General features: G+C 41.0%; 1 protein-coding gene across 8 annotated transcripts in view; it reads left to right on the top strand.

The window, feature by feature from the left end:
* The window catches only part of BBS9 (Bardet-Biedl syndrome 9), a 547,267-nt gene that overhangs the window by 328,684 nt on the left and 195,308 nt on the right, over positions 1-23,275 (top strand). For all 8 annotated transcript variants that reach the window (XM_074988121.1, XM_074988123.1, XM_074988125.1 and 5 more), the window contains one exon: positions 20,786-20,887. In XM_074988121.1, the coding sequence (XP_074844222.1) occupies positions 20,786-20,887 (102 nt within the window). The remainder of the gene's footprint in view (positions 1-20,785; positions 20,888-23,275) is intronic.

The following is a 23,275-nucleotide window of genomic DNA, read 5'->3' as shown; positions in this document are numbered from 1 at the left end:
ATCCTCCAAGTGGAATCAGGCGCCTCCTTCCCAGAGAAGCACCTGCCATCCCAGACAGTACCACTGAAGTACAACACCTGGAAATATCATCAACCAGTGTTCCCTGTAAGCTGTGCACTAGTGCAGGCTCTCAGGAGAGATTCACATGCTGCCTGGTGGATTATCAGAGTGCCAACATTTAGGTTTTGTGTTTCTTCTGGCCATGCACATTTGCACATGCCTTGGTGCACATACTGAATGGATGGAAAAGATTAGAGGGAACATTTCCATCTCTCCCAGAGGCCCTGAAGGTGGTGCAGAAATTCTTTTCACTGACAGTACTTCCCATACAGCCAGTGGCAGCTCCCAGATCACAAGATAACCCAGCCTTGGGATAGCTCACTCACTCCCCATCTGTGTGGGTCTGCTTGTCACCTCAGGGAGCATTCTTCCAGCACTTGCCAACCCTGGACACAAGGCTTACCCTTAGTCAGAGCCCCATGTGCTGATGTCTGGACTCCTGACACCACTCTATGGGCTCAAAGCTCCTATCATCACAAGGTGGTATAGACCTACTAAGGCAAGATTGTCCCTGGTACTCTGCATATGAGTCACTCGCCATCTGCACAATGCCAGTCCCGTTGGGAGCTTTATGTAAATAAGTAGCTACTGTGGATTGTGGGCTATTATTTAGCCAAACAGGGATTTATCCAGGCATTCTTTCTGGAATTAGTGGTTGGATAATGCAACTAACTTTGAGATTAAAGTCATAGATGTATGCTGTGCTGTTAGAGATGATAAGATGGGTCTTCCTCCATGTAAGTCCAGACTAGCTTCATTAAACTGAATGTGATTGTGATGATGAGAATGAGAATATAATGAAGCCAGCTGTCTTTGTAGTAACATATTAAACCTGGCCTTTTTGTTCTGGTCAAGATGATAATGTTGCAAGTTATAGATAAGGGATAAAGATGATCTCTGGGATAAAATTCCTTCTAATGGTATAATATATTCTTATAACTAAGGCCAGGGGTCTGCAACCCCCGGCATGGGTGCCAAGCAAGCCGATTTGCATTGCCACGTGAGGCATGGGCTCAGCTCTGCCTCCCCTTTCCCATGCAACCTGGAGCTTGCTCAAAGCCATGCCCCTTGTGGATCCACAAAAGACCGGATAATGCTACCAACCACCACCTAAACAGTAAAGCTCTGCATCTTAATTTATTTATTGACGAAGCTGTTGTAAGTAGGACTATTAATGACTTTAAAGAGTATCACTGGCACATGGATAATATATAGAGGTCAAAAGGTCAAATTTTGGCATTCTGCCTCAGAAAGGTTGCTGACCCCGACTCATAGTCTTCTCATAGTCTTTATGGGAGTTATTGCTGAATGGTAACATATAATAGCTGCTGTTGTTTCCTACAAAGTCACTTCGTTATTTAACACATTATTTTATAAAGCACACTGCCTTTTCACAATGGAAAAACAGGTCACATGCAGGAACCACATCCCCCTCTGTGCCCCTGCCCACTGCTCCTCCTCTTACCTGAGGAGGTCCTGCTCCCTGGCCAAGCTGGAAGGTGGAGACGGGCAGTGGTAAGAGCTACCTAGGGAGCTTGGGCCACTGTGGGGAGCCCTAGACCTTCAGTTGCCAGGGGGCCCAAGAGCAGACATCAACTCATGGCCTGGCCCCTTGTGGTATGGTCCACAGTGGAGATGGGGGGGAGGGGTCCAGGAATCTGGGGTCCCCTCAAGCAACCTAGGCTTCCTGGGCCCAAAAGTGCTGGAGATGCTGCTGCATTCCCTAGCGTGGAGTTTTCTGTTATTCATGTGGTTTACAGGTTGGTTTAACGACTCTCAGCACCTCCACTACACAAATTGTTTCAGCTTCTTTGTCCCTGGGAAGCTCTTACTACTTTCTGGCTCTAGCTTCTGGGCTGGCTAGGGGTAGAGGAGGAGAGGGGGAAGTGGTCTCATGGCAATAAGGAGGCTAGACCCACCTAAAGCAGCGACTGGAAAGCAGCTGGTGCCACAACTGGCAGGTGCAGAGTGGCACCAGAGGGAATCTGGGAAAAATGCTGTCCTGGAGTCATTCAATCCAGATGTATTGTTCAGGACTGTCACACTCAGTTAGAGATAGGTGATCACTCTGTGCACAAGGCTCACAGCCTGTCAGTTGCTGATCTTCCAGAGCTGCTGGGTAGCAACATGGGTGTGCCAGTCACGCAGGTACCAACAAACTAATCCTTACGCAGACACCCTGATCCATGCTGCTCTGTGCAAAGCTGAAAGAAAGTTCTTCGCTGCTTATGCTGTTGATTATGTTGTAATGTTTTTGGCAAACTGACATTTTACTTTGGTAGCTTGCAAAGGAGTTCCATTTTGGAGGTATATACAGTTTAAAAGCCTGTGCATGAAGAAATTCCTGGCTGTCACTGTAAACCACTTTCTAGTGAAATAACCATTTTGGGGGAAAAAAGATCTGAGTGTAATCTTGGCCCTCTTGAAGAAGATGTTTTGTTTTGTTTTGTTTTTTGTTTTTGCCATTTACTTCAGTAAGACCAGGATTTTACTGATGATGTGAAAAGTTGTGCAACTTATCATTCTTCATACACTCCAGTATTGGGTGGCCAAAGTTAGTAAGTAGCAGAAGATGCTGGAAGAGAGTTAGTCCTGAAAGCAGGTTCAGAAGTTTGCTGTAGAGGCTGAATTCACTACAGAATTGTAGTTGAGGAATTCCTCAGAATTTACATGGCAAGAAAGGAAGGTGTGAAAGTAATTTCTGAATCATAAGTCACTGCAATTTTGGTGTCAGTGAAAAGGGAAGGGACTAGTATGCGATTGGATTATATTGTGGGAGGGGAGACTCTTATATAGATTGAAAAAAACTGTGAAAACCTCTTATTTATTTTTAATTAGCGATGTGGTCACCTAAGTATGCTGGTGATGCTGCCACTATCTTTTGCTGATGTTAGCAAGTGCATAGATACAGGCACAGAGAAAACATGAAAGTTCCATTTGCTTTATTAGTATGCGCTGAAGGCACTTACTAAGACATATAGGCCATAACTGGTCCCTTGCTGGATGTCTCAGCAGAGAGGCCAAGGAGCAGATGGGCCAGGGTCACTGGACCCCTCTCCTTAACCAAGAGCGCAGACTAGTCCCTTCCCTTTTCACTGACACCAAAGTTGCAGTGACTTATGATTCAGAAATTACTTTCACACCTTCCTTTCTTCCCATGCAAATTCTGAGGAATTCCTCAACTACAATTCAGTGCCATGGTGGGCTGGCTTGCCCTTCTGCTGCTCAAGCTGTACTCATTGACGATATTGGCCTTTAAGGATGCTGAAGCAGTGAAAGCTCCTTGGCTGGCCCATATTGGGGTTTGTACTGAAACTTGAGCTTCCTTGCGCCCCTTTGCTGAGAAAGACCATGAAATAAGCTTGACTATCATAACTAGTATATATAGGGGGGGTATCAGTAAAGTTTTCAAAGCAATAGACTCATGGCACACAGAGACTGGGAGTGGTTGGCCCATTACAAAAGCAGTTTCTCCACTCTTGATGTTCACATCTCCACATTAGCTACAGATAATGGACCACATCCACCCTGACTGAACTGACTTGATTTCTCCACTCTTGATGTTCACAACTCCACATTAACTGCTGATAATGGGCCACATCCACCCTGACTGTATAGACCTTGTCAGCTCTGGCCCTCCCCATGACTGAGACTCCCTCTTTAAATTCTCTGAAACCCTCCACTCATGTGTCTGATGAAGCGGGTCTTTGCCCACGAAAGCTTATGCTCCAAAATATCTGTTAGTCTGTAAGGAGCCACAGGACTTCTTGTTGTTCATCATGATTGTATCATTGAAACTGCTGATGCATTCATCCCTCTCCTCATTTGGGGTGCTATCCAAAACCCACTGAAGCCAGGGGAGAGGTTCCTGTTGTCTTCAGCTAACTCTGGGTCATGTCATTGGAGTGCCATTTGTCAGCCCTAGGACTTTTTGACCCATTGTGCATCTTTGGCTACACAATCCTATGCTGCAAATGAGAAAGGAAAAGGAAATGTGGTGTCCAGTGTGTTGCGATACTGAATATAAAGAAGATTAGCGTGTCCATGTTACAATATACAGTCCAAGGAAAAAAATAAAATGACAAAATACTGAAAAAGGCTACAATCTTGATAAACAAAGTGGAATGAATATTACTGATAGCAAACATGTTCTGATGAGGATACATTTTGCTGAACTCAACAGCCAGCTCAGAACATTGAACTTCCAGATTCTCTCTGGATCATAATATAGGGCCCATGGAGGAACTTTGTTGTTATATAGATATATAATGTCATTGGAGAACAACAGTTGCTGGAAAGTAATTTAAATTTTGTCTCAGTATTTATTTAGATTTTAAATAAAAATATACCTCTCCAAGTCTCCAGGTGTCAAAATTTTATTAATAGAATCATAAAGTCCCAGGAGCATTTAAGTAGCCATTTTAACAGGAACTCAGATAGAAACTTTTATCGACCCCTTCATTCTCTGAGCCTACCAAATACCCTGTCAAACATACCCAGCAAGTCACCAGATTCAGGCTTTTTTATACAAAAGTAAAATATGAATCTATTCTTGTGTGGTAATCTGACATGATTTGTCCTTGTGTTATTCCCTAATTTAGCAGCCATACTGTTTGTCCATTGATACTGTTGCACTCCAAGATAGGCTATGCATGGTCAGATTCTAAGTGAGATATAAGTAGGTATTAATAGTTCTCAGCGAATTCAAAAGACATGAATTTAGATTTTTCTCAAGTGTTGTCTTTTCAGTACATCATGTCAGGGAGGACATACAAGTACATTGAGAAGCCAGGTGATATTGATTCTGTTATAAATCTGTTAAAATCTGCTCCCCTGATTTTTTTTAAAACGAGAAGTGTTGTGGGAAGAGCTGATGCAGCATATGGTTATCACATTCAGAAAAAGTAATATTTTATATACTGTCTGAGAAGGTAGTAGAAGCAGTAGGGAGAGAGATGCTAGAAGTGAAATTTCTGAATTATACTTAATGTCTTCTGGGTTTGGAAGTTTGTTGATTTCATTTTGGGGTGTTTATTTTAAATATTTTTTAACTCCTATTATGGTGGTTTTCAAGACTTTCTGTTTGCATATACTATAAGTAATTTCTTTGGAATATCCCTTTATGCAATTTAACATAACACTGTTAAAAATATATTAAAGCACACTAAAGAATTTTTAGTGCATCCTAGCAGAGTCTCTACAGGCTAATTAATTTGGGGCATGTTAGTGTGCTTAAGAAATCACACCTGTGTTATCTAGAAAAGCCCTTAGATAAAACTAACCATTTCCAAAGTTCTTCCATTGGAAAAATGCCAATTTTCTTTCTGAGTGGACATCTTTGTTCAGTGTCTGTTAATTAAAACAGAAAATCAGAAGCACTAATTATGCTGTGTGTGTATGTGTGCAGCTGCATGCAAGAATGCATTGGCCAGCCTTTTTTGTAGTGCAGCTAGTCAGCAAAATTTTGCATGCGTGCAATCTCTCATAGGTAGTGTGTGTACGTATTCCACAAAAAGCGAAACCTTCATTATATAAAAGTTCTAGTGGGAGACTACTAAAAAAGCTGACCTCTCCCTGGTCCTCCTCCCCAGGTCAGCCAACAAGTAGTTGAATGAGCAAAGTTACGCCCTGAAAAATTTGTATAATTGAGTCTGCTGTTGGAAATATTCTGAGAATTCTGCTTCCATAGTATTTCACATTTAAGAAACATGTATGGTAAATAGAAAATATACTCAGGAGAGAAGGCACTCTAAAAATATAGGTGGAGGGCCTGAGTCCCAGATAACAAAGGCTGTATGTTTGTCAGTGCATTCTGAAGAACACCATGATAACTCTCTGCTGGTATTTGTCAAGAATTATTGCGTGAGCTCATATTCCCCTTGAAAAGGCCTCATAGTAAACTGATTTTTCATGCCATTACAAAACGGAAGGTGGAACTCTTCCAACTACTGTACAACTAAGAAACATATACCTTCCCCAGCTCTGAGCAGAACACAAGGAACTTATTTTCCAAGCAGTACATGATTGTCAGGTGAATGCATTGTTGGATGAAACAGACTTATGTGACTGAAGGGAGCTATCATTATTCATTTTTTCCCAGGCGTAGTCAGAAATATCTTTTACTAGATATTGACATAGATTAAAATTATTCCCTCTCAGCCATGCTTTACTAAGTGTACTACTGAAAGTTGATTTTGACAGGGTTGTTGGGTTTTTTTTTTGTTTTTTTTGGGGTTTTTTTGCATGATGTTACATAATGCTTCTTTAGTGAAAACAGCTGTTAGATCAGTTTCTGGTGGCATTTCCCAAAGCAGTTCCTATGACTTGCATAGCAAGTGCACTGAATCTCTTCCTGGAAGAATAGCCAAGAGGATTTGATGACTTAAACAGCATCTGCACCGTCATAAAAGAGGGTTTTGCCAAAAATCCTCTGTGCTGTTACAGGTTGAAAGAACTTACAAGTTCAAAAGAAGTCTTTGTACCCAAAATGCCTGTGCATGTCACACCAATGTGCTAAGGTCTCGCATGACAGAGGGACATTATCTTCCCACATTCTGACTCCAAATGTTACTTAGAGCATGTCAGTATTACCAGCTTTTGCTTATGTAAGCTATGTTGGCATAAAGTCACCACACCACATTGCTTATGTGCATGCATGCTTGGCTGTTCATTATGGTAGTGTGCATACACACCAGAAGTGCTTTCATTCACTGCATAGGACAGTGTGCTGAAGGAGCCATTCTTGTGTGCAATTGCCATTGTCCAATCCATGTTTTTTGGAAAGTTTTGGCAATGCATAGTGGGGTAGAAACAACTCATACAGGTGTGACTGCGAGCAAGGAGTCCGTTTCCCATCATGCAACTTTCTCTGTAACATAAAGTTATTTATAGCCCATAATTTTTGCTTTTTTATAACAAATTGCGCGAACCCACGTGGCCCTCCTTGCTGCCTGCCATAGGCTATGTCTATACTAGACATGGAGGTCGACTGCAGAGATGTGATTTTTGCTATGCCAATTGTGCAGTTAAAGCTGATCTAGCTATGCTTGCCTAACTTGTCTGTCTTAAGACAGGAGGGTCAATGGGAGAGTTTCTTCCATCGAGCTTCCTTACTCTTCACTTGTTGCAAGGAGTAGAAGGGTTGACTCTGATCCCCTGACAGCTTGATTTTCCCGTATGCATGAAATCAAACCCTGGTAAATCATCCCGAGAGGGTCAGTCTTCTGTGGTAGTTAGATTAAGCCATATTTGACAAAAGCACGGAGCCTGCAAATTTCTGAACTATTGTTTTGAGCAATGAATGCACAATATGTATGATCCTCTGATATTTTGAGAGTTGAAATAAGGATTGACTCAGTGGGGAAATATGACAGGTTTGTGGAGGAAAGATTGCTGTGGAACATAGCAAGAACCATTTCAAAATTGTTGGTGTCCTTTAAGGAGTAGCTGCAGATGGTAAACCATCACTGCTCTCCCTGGTCCTGCAGTTTGAGGGGCTGTTAGAAATTGTGTGATGTCTTGTGTACATATATAAATATAGCACTGTCAATGCATGTATTGATATTTGGTACTAGTTATCAATTTATAATTATTACCCATATTTGTCACTGATCATATGGCATATGTCACCCTGCAAAAACAAGTGGATGCTTTCAGTACCACTAAGCACTCTGCAAAGTATGTTGTCAACTAATAAAGATGAATTCTTTTTTCAAAGAATAGAATTGTTTTGAGGAACAAAATTAGTCCAAAGAAAAATCGGTGGAATTCAAAGCAAATTCATTAAAAGCTTGCTAAATTAATGGAACTGTAGTTAACAAGGGAAGGGAACGTTCTTGTCCATTTTAGCTACACATATAGCAGCTGTGGTTCTCACAGGTGTTTGAAGCTGTAATTCCATCTCTGGTGCTTTTCTTTCTCCTCCTTCTCTGGGTCAGGCATTCTACAAGTGTGCAAGTGTGCAGAGGAAACCCCTCACGGCTTCAAAAGCAGCAGCTCACCAGATCAAACGCACAGAGCTTCCATTGTACATATAGTTACAACTGTAAGCCTGTAAGCAAAAGTTAAGATTTAGAACTCTCTTCCTTTGCTCCCTTAAAGTATGAAATAAAACATGCTTATTGTGACTTAGGATCTGTGATTCAACCTCTTTCTTGCTTCCTCCTTGTCCACCCTCTCTAGTACAACTCCAGTCTTGAGCAGGAGGAAAAGAAACCCAAACAGACCGGTCAAAAACAAAGCTGGTCAGCTACTTAATTCAGTGGAGGAGCAGCTAGCCAGAGGGAAGGAGCATTTTGAAGAAGTGTAAAACAGACCACCACCAACAAACCCACCACAGCTAGAAGTAGGAGAACCCATATATATCAACACCAGGGCAATTACAAAAGAGGAAGTCTGCAAAGCAATAAGGAATCTAAACAGTGGCAAAGCAGCAGGACCTGATAATAATACACCTGAAGTACTAAAGGAAGGAGAAGCTGTTATAGTGGACCAGCTACACAGTTTGCTAAATCTGATATGGATGACAGAAGAGATTCCAAAGGATTGGAGAAATGGGCTGCTCGTGAGCTCCCTAAATCCGGAGATCTGTCACTGTGTGAAAGGTGGAGGGGGATCACCCTCCTGTCTATTCTAAGCAAAGTACTAACTGAAGTCATCCTTGAAAGAATGAAAGATGCCATAGACCACAAACTATGAGAAAAAGAGGCAGGCTTTAGGAGAGGACGATCCTGCGCAGACCAGATAGTAACACTTTGGATCATCATAGAACAGTGCATCAAATGGCAAGCACCACTCTATGTCAACTTCACAGACTTCATGAAAGCCTTAGACAGCGTGGACAGGCAGTCTATCTGGACCATCATGCAACATTGTGGAGTCCCAGGTAAGCTGATTGCCATCATCAAAAAACTGAAGAATACTCTTGCCAAGTCATCCATGATGGAAAATTGTTGGAAAAAATTCCAGAACTCTGCCATGAAGCCACTGAGAGCTCCATGCCAGTCCCAAGCCTGGAGGAAGGAAGAGGGTTGGTCACATGTGGGTCGATGCACTGACCGTCAAACAACAATATGAATGAAATCTGATGCCAGTACAACCAAATGTTAAAAGATGCCGGCTCGGACGTTGCCTGAATAAACAAGGTCCGCGATACCAATCAAGCAGTCGGGGTTGGGTCAATAAGTTGGCTACCAAAAGAAAATTACACCTAACACATATGCTATCCATTGGAACATGGAACATTCGAACACTGTGGGCAACTGGAAAATTAGAGCTGCTTCAGAAGGAAATGGAGAAATATCAATGTGATATACTTGGACTGGCAGAGATGCGTTGGACAGGATCAGGAGAGATGCGGTTGCAAAGTCATTTGGTCAGGAAACGAAACAAAGCATGAAGCAGGAGTTGGATTAATTCTGAGCAAAACAGCTAGAGCATTATTAGGATACAAACTGGTGAGTGCAAGAATGATGATTGTGCAATTTGAAGCAAAACCGTTCAACATCTCAGTCATTCAGGTGTGTGCACTGACATCAGACAGTATGGAGGAAGAGATTGAGCTATTTGTAAAGACTTGACAAAGATGGTGGAGGAGATACCAAAGAAAGATGTATTGATCATCGGAGGAGATTGGAATGCGAAGGTTGGAACAGGTAATGAAGGTTGGGAGAGAGTCATGGGAAGGTTTGGATATGGAGAAAGAAATGAATGAGGTGATAAACTGTTAGAGTTTGCTACAGAGCTTGAGATGGTGATTAGCAACACGAGATTCCAACAAAAGGACTGTAGGAAGTGGACATGGAGATTGAATGATGGGAAGTCCAAGAACATGAGAGATATGATTTTGATAAGAAGAAGAAGGATAACATCAGTACAGCAGTGCTGAACTTTTCAAGGAGCGAATATGGACGCAGACCAGAGTCTAGTGATCACAAACGTCAAAATAAAACTCAAAAGAAAATGTAAGACACAGTTTAAGAAAAGAAGAGATGTGGCGAGGCTATGTGAGGAAGAAACAGGGAATGCATACAGAGCAGCGCTCAAAGAGAGGATTAAGAATATTGCCACAGAGAAAGACCTAGAAAAGAGAGTCGCAGGGATAGCCATTGCTTTAGAAGAGGCAATTGAGCAGACTGTTCCAGAAGAAAAGATCAATAAGAAGTGGATTACCAAGAAGACACTGAAGTTGGTTCAAGAGAAAAGAGCACTGAAGATCAGAAGAGATGTTTCTGAGATGGCAGAACACTAATATAGGATGAAATGCAATAAGGCAAGGAAAGCAGCCAGAAAGGATAAGGAAAAATGGTTAGAGGAGCAATGTGAAGGTATTGAGAGGTATTACGGCGAACATAAGACCAGGGAGGTGTATAAGAGAATTAGGAATAGTAATAGGAAATGGCAACCGAAGCAGATAGCGATCAAAGATGACAACGAAGAAGTGCTCATTAACAGGGAGAAGATTGTGCAGCGGTGGACGAGATATTGCACTGATCCATACAAAGCACAGTTGGACCCGAGTGTCTCAGGCTACGTCTACAGGTGAAGCCTACATCGAAGTAGCCTATTTCTATGTGGCGACATCGAAATAGGCTATTTCGATGAATAACATCTACACGTCCTCCAGGGCTGGCAACGTCAATGTTCAACATCGATGTTGCGCAGCACCACATCGAAATAGGCGCAGCGAGGGAACGTCTACACGCCACAGTAGCACACATCGAAATAAGGGTGCCAGGCACAGCTGCAGACAGGGTCACAGGGCGGACTCAACAGCAAGCCGCTCCCTTAAAGGGCCCCTCACAGACACACTTGCACTAAACAGCACAAGATACACAGAGCCGACAACGAGTTGCAGACCCTGTGCATGCAGCATGAATCCCCCGCTGCAGCAGCAGCAGCCAGAAGCCCTGGGCTAAGGGCTGCTGCACATGGTGACCATAGAGCCCCGCAGGGGCTGGAGAGGCAGCGTCTCTCAACCCCCCAGCTGGTGGCTGCCATGGAGGACCCCACAATTTTGACGTTGCGGGACGCGGATCGTCTACATGTTCCCTACTTCGACGTTGAACGTCGAAGTAGGGCGCTCTTCCGATCCCCTCATGAGGTTAGCGACTTCGACGTCTCGCTGCCTAACGTCGAAGTTAACTTCGAAATAGCACCCGACGCGTGTAGCCGCGACGGGCGCTATTTCGAAGTTAGTGCCGCTACTTCGAAGTAGCGTGCACGTGTAGACACAGCTTCAGAGAGACTGATTGAAGAACTGAAAGAGATATGTCCCCCGAGCATCAAGAGCGAGACGGATATTTCAAAGGAGGAAGTAGATAAAGCAGTGAAACGACTAAAGAACAACAAGAGCCCTGGAAATGATAAGATCACAGGAGATACGATCAAATATGATGGAGAAAGCATGATTCAGGAAATACACCGACTATGCAATATAGCGTGGAAGGAAGGGAAGGCATCTAAGGAATGGACAAGATCTGTGCTAATGACAATACCCAAGAAAGGAAGTACATTGGAGTGCAAGAACTACAGAACGATTGTCCTAACGAGTCATCTAGGTAAGGTGCTGATGATGATACTGACTGAGAGATTAAGATCGCAGATAGAAGAACGTATAGCAGATGAGCAAGCAGGGTTCAGGAAAGATAGAAGTACCATACAGCAGATATTGGCACTAAGACTGATAGCGGAGAAAGCTCGACGAAATAACAAAAACCTATATGCGTGCTTTGTCGATTTTGAAAAGGCATTTGACAGTATAGATCAGAAAGTGACCTGGGCAGTGTTGGAGTCATATGGAGTGGATAGCAGACATCAACGATAATGCGGAGGCAGCAATGAGAACATGCGGGGAGTTGGAAAGTTGGTTTAAAACAAGTAGAGGTACGAGACATGGAAATCCAATATCACCAAGTATCTTCATTGCACATCTGGAGAGAGTGATGGATAAGATCAAGGAAGAGGTAGAAGGGATGTCTGTGCACAGGAAAAGAATTAACAACTTGAGGTTCACAGATGATATAGTTATCATTGAGGAAGATGAGGAGAAGCTAGCGAAAACAGTGTGGGTGTTAAATGAAGAAGGGAAGTGGTACGGACTGATTATGAACCTTGATAAAACAAAAACAATGGTATTTGGAGATAAGGAAATAGGAAGGAAGATCAGTGTGGCTGGTATTGAGCTAGAAAATGTAGAGAAGTTCACATATCTGGGGAGCAAGATAACGTATGATCTAGACTGTAAGAAGGAAATAGTGACTAGAATAGTGGAAGCAAGAGCAAGTTGAAGGTGATGGATTAGATCTGGAAAAGCAAAACAATTAGCTTAAGAACGAAGTTGGGCATCTTGAAAACGTGTGTATTCAGCAGCATGTTGTATGGATGTGAGACATGGGTGATAACGAAAGATTTGAAAAGAAGAATATTGGCGTTCAAAAGGAGTTGTTATAGAAAGATTCTGAGAATAGGATGGATGCAGAATGTCACCAATGAGGAATTATATAGGAAGATACAGCCGAAAGAGAACCTGTTGCAGAAGGTTATAAAACGGAAGCTACAACTATTTGGACATATCTGCAGAATGAACGACGAATGAAAAATCAAGACCCTGGTATTCGGCATAATGGATGGTTCGAATAGGAGAGGCAGACCCCACAGAGAATGGATAGATGATGTAGTAGATTGGTGCAGAGCTAGTCTACAGAAACTAAGCCACTCTGCACTGGATAGGGAAAGATGGAAGAAAATAGTGAGAGAGGCATCAGATACCAACGGACATTGAGCCCACAATTATTGATGATGATGATGATGACTGTCCTAGACTGCATCACAAAAAAGCATATGACTCAGGAAGGGGATTCCAATGGACCCAAACCGGAAACTTGAAGATCTAGAGCATGAGCGTCCAACCTTTCGGCTTGCCTGGGCCGCATTGAGTGAAGAGGAATTGTCTTGGGCCGCATATAAAATATATAATATAGTTAATGTATATAAATCACATAATGTTAAAAGTTTACGATCTTGTGGGGCCGCATTACTAGCTGTCCAGGGCTGCATGCGGCCCGCGGGCCGCGGGTTGGACACGCCTGATCTAGAATTTGCAAATGACTTTGCCCTGCTTGTAGACAACCTATATCATATGCAAGAGAAGATGGATGCCCTACAGAAAACAGCTGAGCGAGTGGGCCTCAAGATCAGTCAAGAGAAGACCAAGTTGATGTGCATTAACAACAAACAGGAAAGTGAAATTACAATAGAAGGAAAAGCAGTGCAAGATGTGGACCAGTTTGTATACTTGGGGAGTGTTATCAGTAAGAATTGGGGCACTGAAGAGGACATCAGTGTGAGAATATGAAAGGCACAACAAGCCTTTGCCATATTACGACCAGTGTGGTGTACAAGAGCCATTTCAACAAGGACCAAGCTACATATTTTCACTTCCAGTACGCAGTCAGTACTGCTGTATGGCTTAGAAACATGGTGCATTGTCCAGAGCAAGGAGAAGAAAATTCCTGTGTGTCAATAAATGCCTTAGACACATTCTCCAGTTAAAGTGGTACAATAGAATGCCAAATGAAACCTTGTGCACCTTGTGGACCAAAACAAACCAGAAGGCAATGGAAGTCCAGGTTAAGAAGAGAAAATGGCAATGGACAGCCTGTATAATGTGTAAGGACTGTGAGAAATGTATCACGAGACAAGTGTTAGAATTGAATCCAAAGGGAAGAGAAAAAGGGGACATCTCAGGCAAACATGTCAACAAAGCTTCCTGGACGAAGTAAAAGCAGCTGGCTTAACGTGGGATCAAATCAAGACTATCACTAAGGCCTACAAGAGATGGAGAAGGACTGTGGAGGACTTATGCTCCACTGCGAGCTCAAAGGATTAAAAATAATGTGACTTATGCTCTAGAGCCCCTGGCATTGTAAGTCTGACCCGGGGAAGTGACGAGGCAATTGCTTGGTTTCATGACTCAGTGAGCATGGAGAAATGGCACTGAGCACTGGCATCATGTTTTGCAGGTAATGCTGATTTTAGCTGATGTGTCACTCTTAAGGATAAGAAAGGTACAGAGAGCACAGCTGCTGCTGGTGCTCTAAAGTCACCTGGGCCATTATGCTACTACCCTGCTACCAATAATGTGTGCTGAAGTGCTCTCTGACTGTTCTCACTGACGGGGAACTGTAGTACTGAAGGGGAGCTTGAGGGATCATGCAGTCTAGTTCCCTGCACTCATGGAGGGACCAAGCAGCATTTAGACTGCCCCTGATGTGTTTGTCTAAGTGTTCTTAACAACTCCAGTGATGGATGTTCCATAACCTCCCTAAGTATTTCAGTGCTTAAACTCTCAGACAGTTAGGAAGTTTTTCCTCATGTCCGATCTAAACCTCTCTTTCCGCAATTTAAGCCCATTGCTTCTTATCCTGTCCTCAGAAGTTAAGAACAATTTTCTCTGGACATTTTCCAATCTGTCCACATTTTTATAGACACAAATGTAGAACTGGACACACTACTTCAGATGAGACCTAATTTTTGCAGTGTCTCATGCTGTGTTGACCCCAGTACCTCGATTGTGGCTCAGTGCTGCTTAGAGAGGTGGTGTTACTGCATTGCCAAAACACAGTTTTTACACTAGCAAGAGACAAATTTAAATGTAGTGACATGCATGACAAGGTCAATGCAAGTCAGCATACATCAACCTAACATTGTATTATAGACCAGCTCTCAGTTTACTATGTAAGAAACTACAAAAACTATTGGTATTTTAATGACACCAGCAAGAGAAGGAAACAGTACAACCATCACACTGTATTCTCAGCTGGAGATGTCTACAGTTATTTCGGACTATGTGTTCAGTTCTGCAACACAATATGTTTTAATTGCACAAAAATTAGAAACATTTTGCACGAATCAGTTGGGAATAGTAGGAAAAACATGAATTGGTCTGAATTTGGTTTGTTTTGCAGAATGTAATCGATTAATCGGTTGTTTCATTATTATCTCCCTTTCTGAACCTTGATGAGAAGACCGTTTTCTAGTGGACAGATGTGAACATATTTTTGATAAATAAAAATATTTTTTGGAAAAGCTTCCCATGGTTTTTCTGTTTTTTTTACATTTGCAAAGAGACTGTGCTGAAAATGGGAAATCTCTAGTGTGAACAGTCTGTTCTCTTCTGCTCCCCAAACAGTATGCAACTGGAGTGACTATTGTGACCCTTTAATGCATCAATAGCACTGAGCCTATAGTACTACTGAAAGCTACAATTTCTTTGCACTTTGAGAAGAATAACTATATATATCAGTCAGTATATATTGCTGGCAGAGCCTTCAAATAATTGCATGTGAAATTGCCCAGAACTTTGGGAGGTCTTCTGTGAAATAATTTTGCTATTCAGTTTATCTCTAGTGGTGTACAGTGGAAGAAACTACCTGTTTTTTAGAAAGTTTTCACCTCATGTTCTGGCCTTCTTGTGAGACTAAATGTTTAACATTTTTTCTCCCTTCTGAAAGAACTTTTATAAGAGTTAATCTTGGAGAATTCAGGAGAGAAATAGGACTGGAAATGGGAACCTCCCAGAAAAGAAGGTATTTGATTCTCATTTTTGGGGGAAGAGAGGGAGTTTAATACCCAAGTGAAAATTTAAGATAATGGAACATGTCCAAATATCTTAGATTGTTCTGTGCTATGAATGGGAGATTTGGCTGGAAGAGAATAGACTGCATTTTTGCTGGTGGATGATTTAGATATTGATCAATTGGAAAAGAAAGAGGAAACACAAATAGTCATTCCTGCCAAGCTTCTTTACATCCTACAGCTGTTTACCACTTTTGTTTTCCTGTTTTTGAGTTTGAAGAACCATGTTAACATGTGTAAAAACATTGTGATAGGACTCCATAACAAAACTGTCAGTACTTCAGTTAAAGAAAAAGTGTATATCATATGTTTATGTTTCCTCTGGCTCTGTGTGTGTGTGTGTGCGTGTGTGTGTATGTGTCTTTCCAACTTAAGAACTAAATGTGTTACAAGAACAGGTGTAGTGACAATAAACGAGTGGTCTCGTTTCCTTCAGTGAAGAAAGCTCACCATTACTTGGCTGTAACATTGTATCCTATCAAACAGTTTTGCTGACTGCAGCTTGCCTGCCCAATGTGCTGGATTTATCACAACTGATAAAAGATCTGAGGTGTCATACAAAAATTCATCTGCACAGAAAAGGGGGAAGAATGGGTCATAATGCAATAACATAGTCTAGGTGCTGTTCCTGCCAACAATTAATGGGGAAATTCACTTTATGAAGCACTGTTTATAGACTGACATCTGGAGAATTTCTCAACCTGGATTGTTTCCAGTCTGTGAGATTTATATGCTATTCTTGCTTTTTTGGTAAATAGCTCACTTTTCTGTTTGATACAGTTTACTTAAACAATTATCAATGGATGTGAATGATTATGTACTATGTTTTTTTCAGTCTCTGAGATAGAGAGAAGTTCAAAATGGATGCTGAACTGGATGATCATTGGGCACCCCTGAAAATACACACACTTACACAGAGGAGTGCACACACAAACACAACAATTTAAAGAGAACTGTCTGAATGTAAAGATGAAGATCTGTCTGATTGAAACATGTTGATTAGCACCCATGCAATCTGATTGTATGAAAGACTAGTACTGACATTTTCAGTTTGGTGATTACCTGTTCTGTGCACTCCTTCTGGAGCTTCAGGTATTATCCTCTGTCAGAAGACAAGTTATCCAAGGAAATCTGTAAATAATCCAAGGATTTGGTCTCACAGTAGAGCAGTATTGCGTACTCAGTCTTGTTAAAGTCCTGCTTTGAAAAATTGCTTTGTGAATAAAATTGCATTCCTTTTTGCCCATATATATGTAAAAATAAAGAACTTTTTTGCACAGGATTATCACTGGGTAAAATTTTCAGAATCATGTAAGTTCCATTTTCAAAAGTGATTCAGGGTCTTAGGAGCCCACTCTGATGTGTTTTCAGTTAGCCTCATAAATGCCTAAATCATTTTTGAAAATAAGACATGGTTCCTAAATCAGATAAGCACTTCTGAAAATGTTCCCATTTTACAGTATAGCAGTAGATGCTTTCCTTCTAACTCCAGGAAATATAAAAAGGACTGACAATGCTGCCATGAAAGCCAGTGGCAAAATCCATCTTGGTTTTTAAAGGGTCAGGGTCAGGCACATAGTAAAGATACATGTAGCAAGCCATGTTAAGCTATGTAATATGCAAACTTTTAGATATTTTGTACATGGAGCATAAGTGCCAAAATCAGTAGAAACTATCTATATGACAGGGAGGCAGGATAAGCCATACAGAAATAAAGAAAAGTTATAATAGGTGTACATTTAGACTAGGATTTTCACAGGTTGCTAAGGGAGACAGGAACCCTGCTACCCTTGAGTTTCAGTGGCACTTCCTTTCTCAGTTGAAAATGCCAACATCATAAGTAAGCATGGTCTCATTATCAAGGGGTCTATTATAACAAACGTAAAGCATTAAAACACAAAATTAATATTTTTCCAGGTAGTCACTACTCCTTTTTCAAAGGCATCTGTGGTAGACAGAGAGCTGTGTATTCTCATACTAATGGAGTTCAATGTTCTGGAAATGTTCTATGGAACACTTGTTTTCGTGTGTAGAAAAAATATTTTATTGTGTTATGGCATGGGTGTTGCACGCCACCTCTTCTGGTCCTTGGCCACCCCAGGAATTGCTCTTCGTTTAGTCTCCACTTAGTATAATTTATCCCCCTCCACCTACACCTGTGCAGTCCAACACGAGTCCTAAGTTCTGCAAACTTCAGCCCTGTTCATGAGGCCCCTGTGAGGAAAAGAGATTTGCCTTCCTGGGGATGTCCTTCAGTGCAGGCACAGTTAGCATTATTCTCCCACATCCTGAAGTTTCCTTCCTGTCTTTTATCAAGCTTGTTAGCTGATAGGCCAGTTAATTCCTTAACTCATCCCCCTCTTTGCCTGGTCAGCTACTTCCTCCCTATTTCTTCAGTCAGATGTTGCTGGTGAAAGCTAATTGAGGATATTGTGACCAGAATGCTGACCTGTCTATTAGAACCAACCACTCTGTCACAGACTGTGAGAGAAGTCCTACATCTCAATATTTTTCTCATCTTGCCTCTTTATTCTGCCAGTGATGCAAGCTTTAGCGCATCTGTCATTTTCTTCTGAGAAATCTGAGATACAATTCTCTGCCCTTCATAGTGCACAAGTTTCACATATTGTCTTTATTCAGATCCCTTTTGAAAATTCACTTCTTCCATGGGCTGAGCAAATGCTAAACCTCAACAGTATAATGCCCCTGTCATTCTAGTCAGAATGAATGGCATCCCCATCTTCTGTGGTGTCTGATATTTAGTTTAAATGCTCCTTAGGCCTAAGGCCAAGGGTAAAATCCAGTCTTGCTGAAATAAATAGCAAATCTTCCACTGACTTCAGTGAGGCCTTGATTTCTCCCCATATAGTTGGTTGTTTTTGTACAGCTGTGATTGCAGTGTCTATACTTACCACATATTAATAATGTCTTGTTTTTATATAAGAGCAAGTAAAGTGGTCCATCTTAAAATACTGGTGTACTTACAAATTTGATTGAAGGGTATGTAATATATTGTATTTATGGCTGTGTCTACACGTGCCCCAAACTTCGAAATGGCCATGCAAATGGCCATTTCGAAGTTTACTAATGAAGCGCTGAAATGCATATTCAGCGCTTCATTAGCATGCGGGCGGCAGCCGCGCTTCGAAATTGATGAGCCTTGCCGCCGCGCGGCGCGTCCAGACGGGGCTCCTTTTCAAAAGCACGCCACCGACTTCGAAGTCCCCTTATTCCCGTGAGCTCATGGGAATAAGGGGACTTCGAAGTAGGTGGCGTGCTTTCAAAAAGGAGCCCCGTCTGGACGCGCCGCGCGGCGGCAAGGCTCGTCAATTTCGAAGCGCCGCTGCCGCCCGCATGCTAATGAAGCGCTGAATATGCATTTCAGCGCTTCATTAGTAAACTTCGAAATGGCCATTTGCATGGCCATTTCGAAGTTTGGGGCACGTGTAGACGTAGCCTATGTGTGGAAAATTAGGCTGATAGTATGTTTTTCAGTTCTTTCAGAGCCTATGTGCTTTTTGTGTAACTTATGCAGTCCCTCAGTTTAAATGGTGAAATTCCAGTTCTTACTGTTCTCTATCAGAAAAGTAAGGTAATGGAAAAAGTGAATTTTAGTACTGGTACATTTTGACAGTATCAGTTGACAAGTAAATCTTAACAAACCTCTGACATCAAACCCAAGAGCAGGAAGTCCCGCTTCCTTCCAACCAATAGCATGGGGTGCCTAAGGGCAGATAGACTTTTCCGACTCTGATTCTGTTACCATCAACTGGAAAATAGTGCTAATGACTAATGAAATAGTTTGGCGTAGAAAGTCATTAATTCCCAAGACCACATAACCTATGGAGTTTCAGTTTTCAGAGCTAACTTTTCAGAGTTCTTTTATTTATCCCCAGAAACCCTGTATGCACTAATGAGTTCTGTGACTTTTCACTCATAAGATCAATGTTTAATATATGATGCCATGCTCAGGTTGTTGTTTGCATGGAACTTTAATGATTTTATCGTGTGTTTATAGGTTAGTGTTTAACAGGACGGATTTTACCTGAGGAGCAAAAATTATAGCTATCCTAACTGATTTTTAGAGGAATAGTTTCCAATTCTTTAGTCATATAGTTTACGTTTTACAGCCACAGTTTGCAGGTGGGATTAGATGTGTGGGAAATTAACAAATACTTTATTTTGATTGGATGTGTGATATTTACATTAAACATTGTGTTACTTGGTAGCAACATGTGACAAAATGTTAATATTTCATAGTATTTGTATGTCCTGGTGTCAGCTTTCTCCCTCCTTTCCCCTCCCTCCTGCATTCTGTTTTTGGAATCTCTGCCTGTGCTAATACCTTTTTCACATTAGGTTTACCACTAGCATTCAAACCTTCTCCCCTGAATTGAAAGGATAGGAAATGCAACCCCCTTTGAAACTACATATTGAGCCCATGACACCTCATAAATTGTTTGGCAGGGCATATTTAGGGTCGAGTGGCTCATGCCTTTGTCCTTCCCTGAAAACCAAAAAAAGTTGGACGAGGTTTTTCAGTGTGGTAAATCAGAATAGCTTTATTGCACTCAGCAGAGCTCCCTCTATTTACATCAACTAATCTGGTACATTACCAATACTGACTCTGTCTGATTGTCACAGTGGTCCCAAAATTGCTAGAGGAGCTGGTTCTTCTGCAAGGCAGTTTGTTCTCCAGTGCCTCGGGAGCTGGCGTACTTTGATTCTTGCAAATGCTTTATTTTAGTTTGCAATGAGAGAGATGATATATTGCCACAAGTTAAGTATCCATGGAATAAAACATTTCTTTTCACAGCAGTAAAAAGTTTTATATACAGTGAGTTTTATGTACACTGTAGGTTTAACACCTTTATATGGCAAAAATGAGTCAAGGCACCAAGGCATAATCAATACACTGAACAGAATGGCAGTAGCTAACTCTAGATTCATAGTATTTTTCGGCAAAAGTTAAAATGCAGACCATTCCAATTTTATCCATTCTGTCAGACTCTTGCCACTTTATCATCTCTGGTTTTTGTTCTGGTTACCTATGTACCACATGAAGGAATTCTTTCATATTTTCAACTAGGTGGCTGTACTCCCATCCCAGAATCTGACCTGGAGGAAAGGACAGCTGTACACTGTTCCACTGCAATGTTTACGAACCTCACAAAGCAGAAATCCAAAACTGGTAAGGGAAGACAATTACTCATGTTTCAAATACAGAACAAACCTAACCCATACGTTGTGTTTGAAGGAAGAGAATTAATTGATTTAAGTGTCTCCAAATGTATTTTTTAATTTTCTGTTGGTAAATCAACATCCATTTACTATTAATTTATTCCTGGCTCAATCAAATCTGATAATTTTGTAGGAGCCTACAGTTCTTCAGATTTTTTCCCACTGCCTTTAATTCATAACTGTTGGCAATACAATGAAGACTTTTAACTGACGTAATGACTTCTGAATGAATAAGATCTGATGCTATACAAGATACAAATGAGGTAGCTGAGGACTTGAAACCTGACCTCTTTCACAAAGGTGAAGGCTCGGTAGAAATGAAAGTTAGGATATTTCAGTTTAATTAAGGTTATTGTTATTGGGACATAGTGCCAGTTGATCACTTGGGCTACGTCTACACGAGAGAGTTTTGTAGACAAAACTCACAGAGCATCTACACACAAAATGTATTCTTTCGATAATAAAGCTGTGGAGACACTCCAGGGAGCCCTTTTGTCAACAGATGTTTTGTCAGAACATCTCTTCCAACAGTAACTCCTGTAGGTAGATGGTTCTAGTATACATGTAGCCTTACTGTTTGTGGGAAGACCTCCTAGAATTTCAGGAGAATTATTGCTGGACATATCAAACAATATAATATTGGCAATAAAATACATTTCATATAGTGTTGATACATTTTCTGGGATGATTTTGTGTTGCCAGAAATTGTGATATAGCATTAACTTTTCAGGGTAAGAATGGTAAATGAATGCATTGCAGTTTAATAAATAAAGTGCTTCATAAGATGCTTTCCACTGTCTTTACAAATTACGTTTGTTAAGTGAATTTTTATCATGATTAGTCATTCTAAAAGCAGATGATCCTAAATGTGATTTGCGTATTATTGTACTTATTTTCAGGTTTCTCTAATCAACTCTTTCTAATGAATTATTTCATTTATATGTGTACTTTTAAAACAGTGTAAAATTTACTTCAGTAGAAAGGTAATATTGAGAGAGCTGCCTAAAATTATTTTTAATGTTTGATAAACAGGTCAGCATTCTTTTTGTATATATATATGTATGACATCTAGTTTAAATGTGTAATAGCCATTCATAATTTTCTCTATAGTATTGTATTGAAAATTGATCTGAATGCTAGAACTAAATAAATTTGCATTTGTGCTATCAACATAACATAACTTCCCGCACTTGGAGATATGAAAAATTTATATGCCCTGAACACTGTACTTAAGCTATCCTAAGCCTCAGTGTAGAAGTAGTCAGGAGAGTGGTAGAAATATACTGTAGCTACTTCTGCTAAAGGAGGTGGATTACCTACAACGACAGAAAAACCATACCACCATTATGGGAACCATTTACACTATGATGCTGCGGCATCATAGCTGTAATGCCATAATTGTGCTACTGCAGCACCTGTCGTGTAGGCAGGGCCTAAATAGATATATGTAAGTACCTCTAAAAACCTTGTGCAATTTAGAAAGAGGCGAATTATGTATGTAAATAATATTTATTTGCACAAAATATATGCCTGTACTTGCAAGTGAGGGATTTCTTTGCCTGACCAACTTACTGTTTTGTGCATGGCTGTGTATTTTACATTAATAGTCATCTATGGTATGCAGAGTTTAAGGGCTATTTTTGTCCCAAAATGTTTTCATTGACAAACTTGTAATAATAAATACGGAGTAAAGATGCAACAATATACAATATGGTAAAAGTGATAGATGCAGTGGGTGGAGTTCTGCATGTAGGTCAGCTGATAACTATATGATGTTTATTTACATGCTATGATGAGGATGATATTACATGCCTTTGTAAACATCAATGCGGCTCACATATAGCACAACTGCTTTCATAAAACCAAGATAAATAAGAAGACGAAAATGGAAAAGATACAATTCATTTGCTCAGCTGGACCATGTGAATGGAATAAAGCATAGGCTGAACCAGACTGGTCTGGATTCGGTAGGATGAATTTAGTTGGTAATTTTTTGAAATTTGGCATTCCATGTCTATATGTAAATTTTATGCAATGTACACTTCAGTAAAATCCTTTCATATGGAATCAAACTCCAGAATAGCTATGTACTATGAACAACTTTGTTTTATCAATTAATAAAATCATCCAAAGCACAGGACTTGGTGGTGAATGTGGACCTGAAATATCCAGACCTCTGTTAAGAAAATAACACAGCAGGGCACACATTATCCAACAAAAAGTCCTGTGACACCTTATAGACTAACATATATTTTGGAGCATAAGCTTTCATGGGCAAAGACCCGCTTCATCAGATGCATGAGTTGGGGCGGGGGGGTCAGAGGAGTATGTTTTGGTA

The sequence above is a fragment of the Carettochelys insculpta genome, chromosome 2 (assembly GCF_033958435.1).
Source record: "Carettochelys insculpta isolate YL-2023 chromosome 2, ASM3395843v1, whole genome shotgun sequence".
Lineage (NCBI taxonomy): Eukaryota > Metazoa > Chordata > Testudines > Carettochelyidae > Carettochelys > Carettochelys insculpta.
This window is presented reverse-complemented; position numbering and strand designations above follow the sequence as displayed.